Source organism: Zalophus californianus, chromosome 4, assembly GCF_009762305.2.
Source record: "Zalophus californianus isolate mZalCal1 chromosome 4, mZalCal1.pri.v2, whole genome shotgun sequence".
Lineage (NCBI taxonomy): Eukaryota > Metazoa > Chordata > Mammalia > Carnivora > Otariidae > Zalophus > Zalophus californianus.
Genome location: NC_045598.1, coordinates 36,606,765 through 36,623,916, shown reverse-complemented (window position 1 = coordinate 36,623,916; position 17,152 = coordinate 36,606,765). Strand labels below are relative to the sequence as shown.

The window sequence follows — 17,152 nt, the reverse complement described above, 5'->3', positions numbered from 1 at the left end:
AAAGGGGCGGGAAGGTACTTCCAAGCAGAAAGATCCTGAGGTAGAGAAAAACGAGGACAGATTTGTGGGCAGAGGCGGATTTATAGTGAAGCTAACGAAGCTTGAAGAACCTGTCATTTGAATTGCCCCTTCCAAGGCTCTGTCCTTAATATTGTATTGTTTTTCTTACCAAGAGGGCCCTTGAATTGTGTAAGCTGTAGGCGCCACAGAACTTGACTTCACCATAGGGAGCCAGTACAAAGGAAGGATATGATCAGATAGGTGTTTTTAAAAATGATCATCTGGGAGCTTACCGGTTGGTGAATACACCGAAGTGCTGGGAGAGAGCATGGAAGTTCCCTGTCCTTTCCCTGTCTATACCTTGCACTATGCATCTCTTTGATCTGACTGTCCTGAGTTACATCCTTTAGTAATAAACCAGTGATCAAGTGAGAAACGGGTCTTCTGAGAGCTATGAGCGGCTCCAGCAAGTTACTAGAGCCCAAGGAGGGGGTCGTGGGGACCTCTGATCTCTACGTAGTGAGTCAGAAGTACAGATGTGAGCTGTCAGCCAGTGGAGCTTAAGTATTCAAAAGTAATCAGTCACTATTTCAAACTCCATCGAAGAGTCATATCGCTTTCAGAAGTCAGGAAATTTGGGTACATTTTTACTGGAGTTACAGGAGTGATGAAGCAAGTGTGAATTTTAAGACAACAGTCTCCACTACCATAGAAAATTAGAAGTAGTGAAGAAACTGTAGCACTTTGAGCTTTTCCAGTATTTTATGGATTGTGAACTGTCAAAGCTACATGTGAATGAGGGAATTTTTAACCTTTGCTCAAACTGTGTTCTTTTTTTTTTTTAAGATTTTATTTATTTGTCAGAGAGAGAGCGAGAGCAAGCACAAGCCTGGGGAGAGCACAAGCAGGGTGAGCAGCGGCAGGCAGGAGGAGAAATAGGCTCCCCGCTGAGCAAGGAGCCCCATCTGGGACTTGATCCCAGGAGCCTGGGATCATGACCTGAGCCAAAGGCAGACGCTCAACCACTGAGCCACCCAGGCTTCCCTAAACAGTATTATTCTTAATGTGAGTTGTAAAGTTCCAGTGAAAAACACACACCTTTATTTCCACATTTGCAGGAGTAGTTACCAAAACTTTAAATATCACAAATAGAATCTTATGTTTATCACTAAAAAAAAAAAAAAAGAAAAATCATCTGACATTTGATGATCAGAGTAAATAGGATTATGGCAGGGAGATCAGATGAGAGAAGATGGTTCTGGATTAGTGTAGTGCTAGTGAAGATAGAAAAGGATTGATTCCACTTACAATTCAGAGAGAATTACAGGATTTGTTGATTGATTGGCCCCATCTATTTAAACCAGTACATGCTACACCACCAGTTAATAGCTGTCCTCTTAACCTGCTTTTATTATATTATTTTTTTCATATAGTCTGCTAAATTATAATTTTCAAAAGATTGGAAACATAAGTGTATTACAGAGATAAAATGAACACATGCCAAAGATTTTATTTATCATAATAAACTGCTTCTCCATTATTATCCTAAATAATGAGGGAACCAGCTAGATGGTAAGACTTGTTCAAATGAGGGGCACCTGGGTGGCTCAGTCGTTAAGCATCTGCCTTCCGCTCAGGTCATGATCGCAGGGTCCGGGGATTGAGCCCCACATCAGGCTCCCTGCTCTATGGGAAGCCTGCTTCTCCCTCTCCCACTCCCCCTGCTTGTGTTCCCTCTCTCGCTGTCTCTCTCGCTCTGTCAAATGAATAATAAATAAAATCTTAAAAAAAAAAAAAAGACTTGCTCAAATGAGAATTTGAGTTTAAGAGATTTAGGTTATCAGCCAAAGGAATACTGAAATGAATTTGCTAAGAGTTGTAAAAACATTAGTATCTTATTAAGTAATAAACTGTAATGCTTATTGCTTCTACCAGATGGAAATCAATTCCATCTCTACTGATCAAAATTCAATTGCATTACTATGGCTAGGAATCATTTGCATTGCCATTGGTTTTCTACAAGTTAACCTTTACCCCTACAAAGTTCTGCAGTAGCCTAGTCAATATAAAGTCTATCAAAGGTATACCCTAGCACTACGGTGAAGGAGCACCCAGTAATTCTCTTCTGCCCCTTTACAAGTTCTGGACAATTTTTCTTACTATTTTTCCCCTCACTAGAATGTAAGATTTTAAAAATCAAGGATTTTGTTTATTCATTGTTGAATTATCAGCACCTAGAACGTATTTGGCTCTCAATAAATATTTATTGAATGAGTGAGTCAGTGAAAGATGAGAAATTTGTTGGGCGCCTGGGTGGCTCAGTTGGTTAAGCGACTGCCTTCGGCTCAGGTCATGATCCTGGAGTCCCGGGATCGAGTCCCGCATCGGGCTCCCTGCTCAGCAGGGAGTCTGCTTCTCCCTCTGACCCTCTTCCCTCTTGTGCTCTCTATCTCTCATTCTCTCTCAAATAAATAAATAAAATCTTTAAAAAAAAAAAAAAAAGAAAGATGAGAAATTTGTTACAGGGACCTAGCAGTTGTAAGATGGAGGGAGATATGTGCATAGAGAAAAGCCTTTTTTTAAAAAAGTTCATGGCAGCTCTTTCTGCCCACCAGTCCTGTCCCCATGCTATCATAAAAACACTTTTTGCACCAAAAGAAGGACAGACAGAAAGAAAAAAGGATTGGCTCATGACATTTAAATCCAGATAAGGATCCAGTGAGCAGAGATTGAATACACTAAATAGGAGGTATCCCAGAATACCTGTTCTCAAAGGTTTATATCAAATATGGAGTGTCCGGACCACAACCACCATCTCCTTGTGAAGGACCGCTTCCAACCCCCAATCTCCTCAGTTTACCCATCGGCGCCTGGGTGGCTCTGTCTTCGGCTCAGTTCGCTTTTCCTTCTCCCTCTGCAGCTCCCCCTGCTTGTGCTCTCTCTCTTAAATAAACAATAAATAAAAATCTTTAAAAAAGAAAAATCTTTAAATATTAGGACGCTTTTAAGCTCACAATAGTGGGTGCAAGTTTTTCAAAATCCTAATTTATTTTATTTATTTAAGTAATCTCTATGCCGAACGTGGGGCTCAAACCCACAACGCTGAGATCAAGAGTTGCACACTCCACCAACTGAGCCAGCCAGGCGCCCCTCCCAATCCTCATTTTGCTTGAAAGCTCAATTTTTATCTCTGACAACTAGTACTACCAATTGTTTTCCTTGAAGTGACAGGCTTACTTTGTTCATTTTTCAAGAAAATGCTATTAAAATATAATTGATTTTTTTTATATAATTGACTTTTGTCTATTGATCTTATATCCTGAGATCTTGCTAAGCTAAATTATATTTTGGTAACTTTTTTGGAAATATTTTCACCTTTTCTATACACGAGGTTATGTCTTCTATAAAGACACTTTTATTTCTTTCCAATCTGAATTCCTTTTTTTTCCTTTACATCATTTTACTGTTTATAATTTACAGTACATAGTTCAATACAGGTGTTAGTAGACTGACTTGTGTCCATTCTTCGAGGGAAAGCATTCAGTATTTCATCATTATATATGATGTTAACTATAGCTTTTTTTTTTTTTACAACAGGTATCATTTACTAGACTGAGAAAGTTGCCTTCTTTCCTAGTTTGCCAAGATTTTTTTAAAAATCATGAATGAGGGACACCTGGGTGGGTCTTTCTTTAAGCGTCTGCCTTCGGCTCAGGTCATGATCCCAGGGTCCTGAAATCAAGCCCCACATTGGGCTCCCTGCTCAGCGGGAAGCCTGCTTCTCCCTCTCCCACTCCCCTTCCTGGTGTTCCCTCTCTCGCTGTGTCTCTGTCAAATAAATAAATAAAATCTTTAAAAAAAATAATAAAAATCATGAATGGTTGTTGACTTTCTTCAAATGCTTTTCCTGCATTTATTGAGTTGATCATAGGTTTTTTTCCTGCTTTATCGTTAATATGATGAATTATATTGACTGATTTTCAAATGATGAACCAACTTTGCATTCCTGTAAAAAAACATACAAGTTCATGATGAATTATTCTTTTTATATATTGTTACATTCTTGCATTTGTGTTCATGGAGCATAATGACCAGAAATTTTCTTTCTGTAATATTTTTGATTTTGATGTAGGGTAATGCTGAACTCATAAATGAGTTTGTGAACTATCCTTTCACTTCTATTTTCTGAAAGAATTTTTATAGAATTGGTATCATTTCTTCCTTAAATTATTATTATTTTTTAGTTTTATTTATTTAAGTAATCTCTCCACCTAATGTGGGGCTCAAACTCACAACCCCAAGATCAAGAGTCACATGCTCTTCCAACTGAGCCAGCCAGGCGCCACTCTTCCTTAAATTCTTGCGAATTCAGCAGTGAAGCCTTCTGAGACTGGAGTTGGGTGTTTGGCTGTTTTTTGTTTTTGTTTTGCAGGGGTGGGGAGTACAGGGTGAGGAGGAAGGGAAGGTTTTTAATTATGAGTTCAATTTCTTTCGTTGATATAGGGCAGTGATTTTCAACCAGAAATGATGCCCCTTCCCCAGGGGACACTTGGTAACCTCTGGAGATATTTGGGATTATTATAACTAGACAGTGCTTCTGGCATCTGGTGGATAGAAGCCAGGGATACTGCTGCAAACCCTATGCCCCCACACAAACAATTATCTAGCCTAAAATGTCAAGACTGCTAAAATTTGAGAAACCTTGATATAGGGCTATTTGAATTTTCCAATTCTTCTTGTAGCAGTTTTAACAATTTGAGACTTTTATTTTATTTTTTAATATTTTATTTATTTGACAGAGAAAGACAGCGAGAGAAGGAACACAAGCAGGAGGAGTGGGAGAGGGAGAAGAAGGGAGCCCAATGCGGGGCTTGATCCCAGGACCCTGGGACCATGACCTGAGCCAAAGGCAGACACTTAACGACTGAGCCACTCAGGCGCCCCAACAATTTGAGACTTTTAAAGAATATGTTCATTTCATGTAAGTTGGCATATTTCTTCCTTTAGTGTGTTTAGCACGGGGCGTCAAACTACAGCACAGGCCAAATTCAGCCTTCCACCCATTTTTTAAATACTGCTTTATTTTTACACAGCCACACCTTTAATTTACTGTGGTTCCTTTACTACTACAACAATAGAGATGAATGGTTGCTCTAGAGATAATATGCCCCACAATCCAAAAATATTTGCTATCTGAATCTTTACAGAAAAAAGCTGCTGACCTGATTTATAGGATCTATAGTAATGTCCCCTCTCTCATCACTGATACTGGTAATTTGTGTCTTCTCCCTTGGGTAATTTTATCAGCCTACCTAGAGGTTTATTTTATCGAACTTTACAAAGAAACAGTTTGTGGTTTTGTTGGTTTTCTGCTTTTCTATTTCATAAATTTCTTTGTAATTTCTTTCTACTTAATGTGTTTTTATTGCTAACTACCTTTTAAATAAATTTTTTAAATAAGATAAAATACGTATTCTATTACCCATTTGTTTCTTTTAAGTTTTTTTTTAAAGATCTTATTTGACAGAGACACAGAGAGAGAGCACAAGCAGGGGGAGCAGCAGAGGGAGAAGGAAGCAGCAGGCTCTCCGCTGAGCAAGGAGCCCTACCCGGGGCTCAATCCCAGGACCCTGGGATCCTGACCTTAGCCAAAGGCAAATGTTTAACAGCTGAGCCACCTAGGCACCCCTTGTTTCTTTCAAGTGTTTATTTATAGAATTTATATCTAGAATTTATATATAACATATAGTGTAATGTTTGCTTCAGGAGAATTTAGTGATTCATCACTTATATCACTTATATAACACCCAGTGCTCATCACAACAGGTGCCCTCCTTAATATCCATCACCCATCTAGCCCATCTCCCACCTACCTCCCCTCCAGCAACCCTGTTTGTTCTCTATCAGTAAGAATCTCTTATGGTTTGCCTCCCTCTCTTTTTTCCCTTCCTTCCCCTATTTACCCATTTATTTACCATTTCTGGGACTGTTCATTTCTTTATTTAAATCAGAGTTTCCATTTAGTATCTTTTTTTTTCCTTAAGAACTTCCTTTAATCTTTCTTAGAGTCCAAGTCTGCTAACAATGAATTCTCTCACCTTTCATTTGTTTAAAACATCCTAATTTTTTCATTTAAGGATATTTTCACTAGATATGGAATTCTGGGATATTTACTTCTTTCAACACTTTAAAGATGAGTTTTCTTAAGAGAAGTGGGTAGTAATTTACTGTTGTGCCTCTATATGTAATGCATCTTTTCTCTGAGATTTTATCACTAGTTTTCAGCAATTTGGGGATAAGTGACTTGATGTGATTTCCTGTTTATTCTGGTTGGAGTCTGTTGAGCTTCTGGGAACTGAGTTTATAATTTTCATTATACTTGGAAAATTTCAACCATTACTGTTTCTAAATTTTTTTTAAAGATTTATTTATTTATTGGAGACACAGAAAGAGAGCACAAGGAAGGGCAGAGGGAGAAGCAGACACCCCACTGATCAGGGAGCCCGATGCGGGGCTCAATCCCAGGATCCCGAGATCAAGACCCAAGCTGAAGGCAGACGCTCACCCGACTGAGCCACCCAGGCACCCCTCAAAATTTTTTTTTTCTGTTCCAAAACATCAATTTCTCTTTCATTTATAACATTCCTTCAAATAAAGTAATTTGGTATATTTCAAAAAAAGTAATTTTGGTAAAAAAAATTTTTCTCTTCCCTCCAATCCCCCCTCCCCCTTCTGGGCCATTTGGTATTATCTCACAGCTTACCTTTTCCTTGTTCATCTATTTTTAGTGTTTCTTTTTCCCTTGTGCTTCAAGTTTTTATAGTTTCTGCTGCTGTGTCTTCAAGAACATCCAAGCACACCTATTCTTTTTCTTCTTCAGTGTGTAATCTTTTGCCAATCTTAAGTGAATTTTAAATTTCAGACATTGTACTTTTTTTTTGAGAAAGAGAACATGCAAGTGGGGGCAGGCGGAAAGGGAGAGAATCTTAAGCAGACTTGGCGCTGAGCAAGGAGCCCATCTGGGGCTCAATCTCACAACCCTGAGATCATGACCTGAGCCGAAACCAGGAGTTGGACACTTAACTGACTGAGCCACCCAGGCGCTCCCAGATATTGTACTTTTAAGCTCCAAAAATTCTATTTGATTCATATTTTCCACTTCTCTCATTATTTTCATTTCCATTATTTTCCACTTCTCTCATTATGTTCATTTCCATTAAATCTTTGGGTATATTTGTAACAGTGCTTTCAAAGTCCTTGTCTACTATTTTATCATCTTATCATCATGTGTGTTTTTATTGACTATTTTTCTCCTGGTCACATTTGCCTGCTTTTTTTGCATGTCTAGCAATTTTTTATTGAATGTTTGGTATAAAATTTACATTGTTGAATGCTGGATTTTGTTGACGTTTTTTAAAACGTTTTGGATTTTGTTCTGGCAGGCAGTCAGGTATTTTTGTGAATCAGCTTGATCCTTTCAAGACTCCTTTTTAAGATGGGGTATAGCCTATCTTGAGAGGCCTCTTTCTAGGGCTAATTTTAGCCCTACTGCTGAAACGCCCTCTTCTGGAGTTCAAGTTCAATGCTTGTTCATTGAACAACAGGTGTTCAACAAGTTCAATAGAATTCCCCACATTAGCTGGTCAACACTCAAATATCTCCCAGCGTTCTGTTAATTTTGGACATTATTCAGTTTATAGGTACTCAGTAGTTCATTGCCTGGCTACATGGAGCTTTGCCCTATTCATTTGCAGCTTAATATTTAGCCAACCGACTCAAGCATCCTCTAGGCAGAATTCTGGAGCTATTTCTCTGGGTAATTCCTCCTTTCTGTGATAACACTAACACTAGAATACCATTCATTAAAATCTGAGTAATGAGTTTAGGGATGTTCACTGTAAATTTTCAGTTTTGCTGTATGTTTGAAATTTTAATGAGATGTTTGGCAATAATCGGATTACATACAACAAATACAATGCCACCATTTATAAAGTTATTTGTGAGATTATACATCACCATGAAATGGGTTCTAAATCAGAAATGGCTGTGAAATGCTGGCTATCCCTGTAGCTAGAACAATAGATTGAGACTGCTTCTCCCTCTGCCCCTCCCCCTACTCATGCTCTCTCTCAAATAAAATCTTACTTTTTTTCTTTTAAGATTTTATTTATTTATTTGACAGAGACACCGCAAGAGAGGGAACACAAGCAGGGGGTGTGGGAGAAGGAGAAGGAGTCTTCCCCCTGAGCTGGAAGCCCGAAGCAGGACTCGATCCCAGGACCCCGGGATCATGACCTGAGCCGAAGGCAGACACTTAACAAATGAGCCACCCAGGTGCCCCATCAAATAAAATCTTTTTTAAAGAAAAAAGCAACGGACACTGAGACCAAAACTGTCAAAAGACACTTCTGTGGTAGGAGACTTTCATATCGACTGGGTAGCCAATAAAATTAAGTCATCCATCACTGTTCATTTTAACTGTGATAATGGCATGAAGGTAAACTTTGTTAGTCCTTATCATTAAGAGATACATACTTGCGGATGCCTGGGTGGCTCAATAGGTTAGGCGTCTGCCTTTCGCTCAGGTCATGATCTCGGGGTCCTGGGATCGAGTCCCGCATTGGGCTCCCCTGCTCAGTGGGGAGTCTGCCTGTCCCTCTGCCCCTACCCCAGCATGTACTGAATCTCAGATAAATAAATCTTAAAAAATAAAAATAAAAGAGATACATACTTGCTGGGTGATGGGTACATGGGTGTTGATTATTGTTCTACCTAGTCTTAAGTCTGAGATTTTCAAATAAAAAAAAAAAAAAAGAGGAAAGGAGGTAGGTCTGCAGATCACTGGACTTTATTAAGAGGAAGCACTGCTAATTACATAGAAGCTACTTGCCTAAGCCAAGATCCATGAGGTTCACACGAACGTACAGTTACACAAATAAGAAACAAATGGCATGGTCGAAACCATGAAATATCCTGATGCCCGGATGATGAAGGCTGGGGTGAAGCATGCACATTTATTTCAAGCTGTTAAAGAGTTTGTGGGCCACCTAGATGGGGGAAAGAAAAGGATGTCATCAACTGGCAGCTTTAACGTCATAGCTTACAAGGTCCTTCATGATCTGGAGCACTACTGCCTCTTCTCTCTCCACAGCCTTCCCACACACCCATACCCCTCTTGAGCCCTAGTGAACTACCTTCAGTTACCTGAATACTACCTCCCTGCTACCCAAAACTCTCTTTTCTACTTTTTAAAAACTCTTTTATCTTTCCTTTAGAACTTAAGTTTGCATGTCATTTCTTGTAAGCTTTCTCTAAATAAACTCCTATCCCCACACAAATCTGTCCCTCCTCATTCTTCCCCAAAGAAACTTATACCTCCCATATCACAGGGTTTATTAACGTAAAAATATTTATATAACATCTACTATACACCAGCTACTGTTCTAGGTGCTGAGTGAGCTATAATGGTAAACCAGGCAGTATCTCTGTCTCTTAAGAAACTTAGAGACTAATAAGAGAAACATATACATAAAGTAAACTTCTGACAGTGATGAACGCTCTGAGGAAAATAAAAGGCGGGGGGGAGCATAGCAGCTTTAAATAGAGGATTAGTGAAGGCCATCCTGAGAAGGTTATACCCAAAAGAGTTAAGTATTCTACTTGTCTTCTATGCTGGTTCAACTAAGTGAAGGAAGGGACCATGCCTATCTCATTCCTACATCTCAACCCAGTGCTTGGCTCATAAAAGTATTTAAATAACATACAATTTACCATTTTAACTATATTTTTTTTAAGTCTATGACAAACATGGGGCTCAAAATCACAACCCCGAGGGGCACCTGGGTGGCTCAGTCGTTAAGTGTCTGCCTTCGGGTCAGGTCATGATCCCAGGGTCCTGGGATTTAGCCCTGCATCGAGTTCCCTGCTTCACAGGAAGCCTGCTTCTCCCTCTCCCACTCCCCCTGCTTATGGTCCCTCTCTCGCTGTGTCTCTCTGTCAAAGAAATAAATAAAATCTAAAAAAAAAACAAAACAAAAAAAAACACAAGCCTAAGATCAAGAGTCACATGCTCCAGTGAACAAGCATGCCAGGTACCCTCATTTTAACGATTTTTAACTCTACATTTCTGTGGCATTAACTCATTGTCCAGCAATTATCAATTTCCAGAATTTTTTCATCTTCCCAAACTGAAATTAAATAATTCCCCACTTCCCCCTCCCTGAAGACCCTGGTAACTACCATTCCACTTTCTATGAATTTGATTATTCTAGGCACCTCATAAGTGGAATGACATATTTGTCTTTTTGTGATTGGTTTATTTTACTTAGCGTGTCTTCAAGGTTCATACAGGTTGTAACATGTCAGAGTTTCTTCCCTTTTTGAGGCTAAATATTTCATTATAGGTATATACCACAATGGACATTTGGGTTGCATCCACCTTTTAGCTATTATGAATGCTACTATGAACATGCATGTACAAATATCTGTTCAACTGAACAGTCTCAATTCTTTTGGGTATACAACCACAAGTGGAATTGCTGGATCATATAGCAGAGTTTAACTTTTTGAATAAAGTGCTTCATTTCTTTTTATTGCCAAATAATGTTCCATTATATGGATATATTACATTTTATCTATTTATCAATTGATGAACATTTATGTTGTTTCCACTTTCTGGCTATTATGAATAATGCTTCAGTGATTATGTGTGTACAAGCTTTTGTACAGACATATGTCTTCACTTCTCTTGAGTATGTACCTAGGAGAATTACTGGATCGTATGTTAACTCCATGTTTAACTTTCTGAAGAACTGCCAGACTTGTCTTCTATAGGGCTACACCAATCTACATCCCCAACAGCAGTGTATGAGGTTTCCAATTTCTCCAAATCACCAACACTGATCAATTTTTTTTAATGATATGGAGAATTATAGATGGATATTCTGTATATAAATTTTCCTTCTTTCCACTAAAATTATGTTGAAAAAGGAATATAATGCCTCTATTCATATAATTAAATGTATCTGGATTCCATTTTTGTTTAAAAATCTGATAGTATAGGGGCGCCTGGGTGGCTTTGTAGTTAAGCGTCTGCCTTTGGCTCAGGTCACAATCCCAGGATCCTGGGATCGAGCCCCACATCGGGCTCCCTGCTCAGCAGGAGGCCTGCTTCTCCCTCTCCCACTCCCCCTGCTTGTGTTCCCTCTCTCGCTGTCTCTGTCAAATAAATAAATAAAATCTTTAAAAAAATAAATAAATACCTGATAGTATATACAAGAAAACATGGCTATCTCTAGGCAGTATGATTTCAGTCAGAGTTTTCTATCTTTATAAATTATCTTCCTTAATTGTCACAATGTGTTTAATGGGGGCGGGGAGTGCGTGTGCATTTGTGTATTTCCACTGTATATCATAGAATTAAAATACCTATATTGGGATTTTTTTTAAGTAAGCTCTACGCCCAACATGGGGCTTGAACTTAAGACCCTGAGATCAAGAGATGCGTGCTCTACCAACTGAACCAGCCAGCGCCCCTGGGATTGTTGAAGCATATATAAAGTTGGCTGAGTGGAGATCATTAACTTTTTTCAGGGGGGAAAAGACATTTATTTTTTCCTTTTTACCTTTTGACCCCCTTCACCCATTTCTCCCTATGTTTTTGATTATACCCATCCTAGTAGGTATGAACTGGCATCTCATTGTGGTTTTGATCTGTATTTCCCTGAGAGCTAATGGTGTTAAGTACCTTTTCATATGTTTATTAACCACCCAATTGGTTTTAATATAAGCAGTCATATTAAACTTTTGCCTACTCTGTAATTTATTTAAAATACCTGTCATACTAAGAGAGTCAAATACAAATTTACTTAAAAAAGAGAGGGGCGCTGGCTGGCTCAGTCCATGATCCTGGGGGGTTGAGCCCTGTGTTGGGTTGGGCTCTCTGCTCAGTGAGGAGTTGGCTTCTCCCTCTCCTTCTGTTCTGTCTCTCAAATAAATAAATAAAATCTATTTTTTTTTAAGATTTTTTTTATTTGACAGAGTGAGAGAGGGAACACAAGCAGGGGGAGTGGGAGAGGGAGAAGCAGGCTCTCCGCCGAGCACGGAGCCCGATGTGGGGCTTGATCCCAGAACACTGGGATCATGACCTGAGCCGAAGGCAGATGCTTAACAACTAAGCCACCCAGGCGCCCCAAATAAATAAAATCTTTAAAAAAAAAAAAAGGAAAACTTTTTGGACCAACTACCATGTACATGACATAGTGGAGGATATAAATGCTTTTAAAGAATAGCCTGTTACTTAAAGGTACAAAATCCAGCTTCTCCAATGTTTAGTGGTCCAAGATGGGACATCATTTCTCTTCTTTAAGCCTCAGTTTCTTACCTGTAAAATGGGACTAATGAGACCTATCTCCAGTGTAAGTAGTAGAATTAGGTAAGATGATTTATGTAAAGTGCTCACCACTGTACCTGATGTAGATGGGCCAGTAAGTAAATGCTTATTGCTGGATCTGCCCCTAGTATGGAAAAGTTGTCAGCACCAAGTCTGCCTGGCCACTGTAAGCTTCCCCGTTCCTGACTTTAGGCTGACTTACACAGTGGTCCCTTGCATGCAGGAAGTCAAAGAGCTCCTCGGTGCAATCCTCCTCTGTCTGTGACCTGGAGGATACACGCTGGTCACAGAGCTCTAGCCGCTCCCGAGCCTTTACACATTTCTCCAGCTGTTCGCATTGCTCTCTCACTGTTGTTAGGGGATCCTGAAGGAGAAACACAGAAAAGAAGCGAAATGGGGGTTTTAGGAGGAGACCCACAAACCATCTGCTTTGATTAATACAACCACCAAACCAAGGTGCTGCCTCGGAATTACCGTGCAGAAGGCCAGCTGGCAGAGCCACACTGCCGCCAGAAATGGCAGAATGGGGTCTCCCATTCAATTCTGATGCTAAGTAGTAGGGGAAAGTTTCACATTCCTGCCTTCCAAGGTTGCCAGTATGCACTGAAAGCCTCAGTCCTATCTGAAAAACAAGGTGGTAAAGGAAACCTAGCCAAACTTGAAGTAGATCTATAGGAGGCCTTACTTGTTAACACAGCATTTGGGATATGTAATGTCTGTGAATTTGAATTCCCCTCATCTGACAGCCAGGCCTATATACCCCTGCTGCCCAGCTAGAAAGGCAATATTAACATGGAGAAGGACTATATAAGAAAAGTTCCTTCCAGAGTCCTTTATTAAACCGCAAATAGCAGACAGATAACTGAATACCAGGCCCTCAAGATGCTACTCTGCTCCCTGACACCATGACTGCAGAAGCTCCAAACCCAGAAAAGACTCAGCTTCCCAGGCCCGCACCCCCCAAACACTGCACAGCACAGGAAGGAAGTATTAAAGGTTTTTTCCATTTCCATTCTCTCCCAGGTGTCAAATAAAGACTCCTTAAAATGGCCTTAGAGTTCATGAAGCTCAAACTTCCTTTTACTGAGATGGTTCCAAACCTGAGACGGCTCTTACCACTAATTCCTCCTCCTCCTCTTCCTCCTACAAAAGGAAAACAAAATTAATGTCAGCAGCAACTTAGGACATATATTCCTAACCATACTGATGTTGTAATTACTGAGGATAAACACTGTATTAATTGTGTTTTTAAAATGTTCTGTATTTTATGACGCTTTGACATTTTAGGGGCTTTGCTAATCCTGGAGAGAAAGCCCCTCCCAGGGGACACACCTTTCATATGTAAACCAACCAATCCAAAACCCTTATCACCAATCACTTCCTTTATCTCCTAGACTAAACCAATTATTGCTCCTGCCCTAATCATCCTGAAGGCCAAGTACCAAACAGCTAGAGACCACCCCTATAGCCCAGAACCCACAGAAATTACTCAAATAATCCAATCCTAAATTTGCCAGAGCTTGCTATCCTGCCTCACCCATTTTTTCCCTCAGAAACCAAGAGTCTGGTTTCCCTTGCTCTCTCCGATGGTCCAGACCCTTCTCCAGGTGGCCGTGAGTGGTGTGGTCTTCCCACACAGGCCATGCCTGTACTCTTACCATACCTAATTAAAACAAACATTTCAACAAGGACACACTATTTCACTTTCATTAGCAACAACCTAGTGTGTAGGGCACTCTAAAGTTTATAAAGTGGGGCGCCTGGGTGGCTCAGTCAGTTAAACTCTGCCTTTGGCTCAGGTCATGATCTCAGGGTCCTGAGATCGAGCCCCACATCGGGCTCCCTGCTCAGGGGGAGTCTGCTTCTCCCTCTCTCTCTGCCCCTCTCCCTTGCTTGTGCTCTCTCGATTTCTCTCTCAAGTAAATAAATAAAATCTTTAAAATAAATAAAGTTTATAAAGTGCTTTCATATCTGTAATTTGATTAATCACAACAGCCCCTTAAGAGCTCCCGGTTTAGAGATAACACTAATCAGGTATTTTCTTTCTTTTCTTTTTTTAAACTCTATGCCCAACGTGGAGCTTGAACTCACCACCCTGAGATCAAGATTCACATGCTCTATCGACTGAGCTCATGCCCCAATTAGACATTTTTTGATACAGATTCAAGCTGATGGTCACATGGAACCTATGTAACTTAAAGTATTTTGTTTGAAATTCTGGTAGGCCCTAGTATTACCAGAAATAGCTCAATTTAGTCCTTATATCCCAAAGTTAGGAGGAAAACTAACATTTTTTTCTAGACTCTGAACTTGAACTGGGAATATGAAAATGGCCAAACCTAACCTGTTCTTTAGCCAGAGCTTAACTAAAAACAGAGTCACTGCTTTTTGACTTGCTGAACTCCCAGGACTCTAAGTAGACTATCAGCGTAAGTGCATCAAAGGTCTAGAGTAATCACAAGCTTGGAAACACCAACTCCTGCCTATTTACTTCTGATTCAGGTACACAACCTCAAACTTAGTTTCCTTTCTTCCAAGGAGAGCAGTATAAAAAATTCCCTGTGGGAGCATCATTATAGGTCAAAATCTGGGGCACAGCAGAGTCTGATCAATATTTCAACCTGTCAAAAGCAAGCTGTTTGCCTGCCTGCACATACACGTATCCACATTTGGAGGAAGGGAAAGAAAAGGTATATAGGAAAATAAGAACTAGCTCAGCAATCCCTCATTATGTTTTCAAAATTCCAACACAATCTGCTCTATTCTCTACCATGCCCTTTGGGGAAGAGACCAAAGCTCATGAAAGCTGGGAGGACTAAGGCAGGTTTAACTATAACCCATTCTATTTATTCTCACAATTAGCAAAGATCTCTTCTAAACATGAAGATGATTTTTGAGATGTCAAATTCTAGTTTTTCATTAAGCCTTCTTAACCTTGCTCTTTAAAAAAATTCATACTGAAATGTTTTTCCAAAAAATTGAAATCATATTCTGCCTCAGTTAGAAACCTGAAATTAGTATCCTAGAAGCAAGACCTTTGTATCATTTCCCTATTGGCAATGCTACTACACTGATCATTTTGATAATTTTGTGTCAAAAGTATCAGGGCATGTTTTGGAAAAACAAATCCAAATACTAAGTCTGAATATGGACTACTTCACGTAAAATTTCCAGTCAATGACAAAAACCAAGGTCACACTAAATAAAAAGATTTAATGTCCAAAAAGTATAGGTTCTTCATAAAAGACCTCAGTTTTCTTTCTTTTTTTTAAAAGATTTTATTTATTTGATAGAGGACAAGCGGGGCGGGGGGGGGGGGGGGAGCAGCAAAGGGAGAGGGAGAAGAAGGCTCCCCGCTGAGCAGGGAGCCCAATGCAGTCTCGATCCCAGCACTCTGGGATCATGACCTGAGCCAAAGGCAGATGCTTAACTGACTGAGCCACCCAGGTGCCCCAAAGTTTTCTTAATTTAAAAAACTGACTACCTTCTTTTCATCTACTGCTATGGAGAGCCCTACTAGTGAACTTTCTGGTATACTTCCTGCTGAACTTCCTGAGGCTGGCTCCATTTCGTTCTGTTCCCCTTTCTGAAAATAAGAAGACTAGGAAAAATCAAGGGATAAACTAGTTTCCAACTATTCAGAACCCATAAATCTGGAACAGCTGCTGCGAAGTGACTAGAGAACAAAGGATAGGAAATGGGACTGAAAACCAAAAGCTAGCTGGCTTCTATAAAGCTGTGTAGCACTGTGGCTAAGTCTTGGCTCTGAAACCATGCTGCTTGGGTTCAGGTCCCCACTCCATGATTAAAGCTGTGGTCCTTAGAAAAGATATTTAACCTTTCTATGCTAGTTTTTCATCTGTAAAATAACCATAATAATAGTACCCAATACTTACCCCATAGGACTATTGTGTGGCTTAAATGAATTAGTCATATTAAGAAAACTTGGAATGGTAAGCAGTCAATAAATTACATTGGCAGTCTTACTCTGGGAAAGAGCTCCCTCCTCCATCATCGCAGAATTATACTGCACATTCCTACACTGTCCCCAAATATATCTCCCACCCCCACCCCTACCAAAGAAAAAGAAACCACTTCTTCACAGAAACCAGCGTTTAAGGCCAGATCTCCGGAACCTCCATAGAAGATGTGGCAGGATTCCTGACCTGGGCGGAGAGAAGCACTAAAAGCCGGTCGGCTTGCTCCCTAAACCTGTCAAACCAGGGTCTCAGATCACCTGGCTGACTAAAAATAAAGACACTATTTTTACAAAAGTTTAGGCGACAGCATTTTCGCTGTCGTTACACCTTCACCGCATTCACAGAACGGAGAAACTAAGCCCAGAAAAGGGCTAGTCATCTACCTGTCCAAGATGAATAGACAAATTCTGGGGAAGGGTCGAGGGAACCAGCAACCCCGACTGTGCAAAGTCTAGGGGCGAATCCAGGGCCAACAGGGCCCCGGGTATGTTTTGGCGGGGTAGGTCTTCAGCCTCTGGGCAGTGAAGAGGGTCTGTCTAGTCGGTCGCCTTCCCTTACCTCCTTGGGATCTCCGGACCCGGTCAGCATCTTTCGCTCGTCCTCCAGCCCCATGTGCCGCTACAGTTCTGAATTCAACACCAACACCAACAGCAACAGCGGCACCTATTCCACTTCAGGATCAAGAAGGACTTGTAAGGGTCACTCAGCGGATATCCGGCGATCTGGCCGGAAGTGCGGCAGACTCGTCGTAGTCGTGAACACACGCTCGGATTGGCATATA

The 17,152-nt window shown here is 40.3% G+C and overlaps 1 protein-coding gene across 2 annotated transcripts; it reads right to left on the bottom strand.

Moving 5' to 3' along the window:
* Positions 1 to 8,826: 8,826 nt before the first annotated feature.
* LOC113924949 (cytochrome b-c1 complex subunit 6, mitochondrial) lies at positions 8,827 to 17,149 on the bottom strand. Of its 2 annotated transcripts, XM_027599447.1 has the most exons (5): positions 16,930 to 17,044; positions 13,508 to 13,534; positions 12,866 to 13,013; positions 12,594 to 12,755; positions 8,827 to 9,047 (listed from the first exon to the last, which is right to left on the bottom strand). In XM_027599447.1, exons 3-5 carry the CDS (start codon positions 12,926 to 12,928, stop codon positions 9,015 to 9,017), a joined length of 258 nt encoding a protein of 85 aa, XP_027455248.1. In that variant the 5' UTR covers positions 12,929 to 13,013; positions 13,508 to 13,534; positions 16,930 to 17,044; the 3' UTR covers positions 8,827 to 9,014. The 2 variants fall into 2 exon arrangements, with proteins under 2 accessions (XP_027455248.1, XP_027455171.1); XM_027599370.1 differs by lacking the exon at positions 12,866 to 13,013 and having other exon boundaries at positions 16,930 to 17,149.
* Positions 17,150 to 17,152: the final 3 nt, after the last annotated feature.

Coding starts and splice junctions, on each gene's coding strand:
- LOC113924949 (XM_027599370.1), bottom strand. CDS start 16,983: ATGGGGCTGGAGGACGAGCGAAAGATGCTGACCGGGTCCGGAGATCCC. Junction 13,535..16,929: donor GGTCCGGAGATCCCAAGGAG/GTAAGGGAAGGC, acceptor TTCCTTTTGTAG/GAGGAAGAGGAGGAGGAGGA. Junction 12,756..13,507: donor AGGAGGAGGAGGAATTAGTG/GTAAGAGCCGTC, acceptor TTTCTCCTTCAG/GATCCCCTAACAACAGTGAG.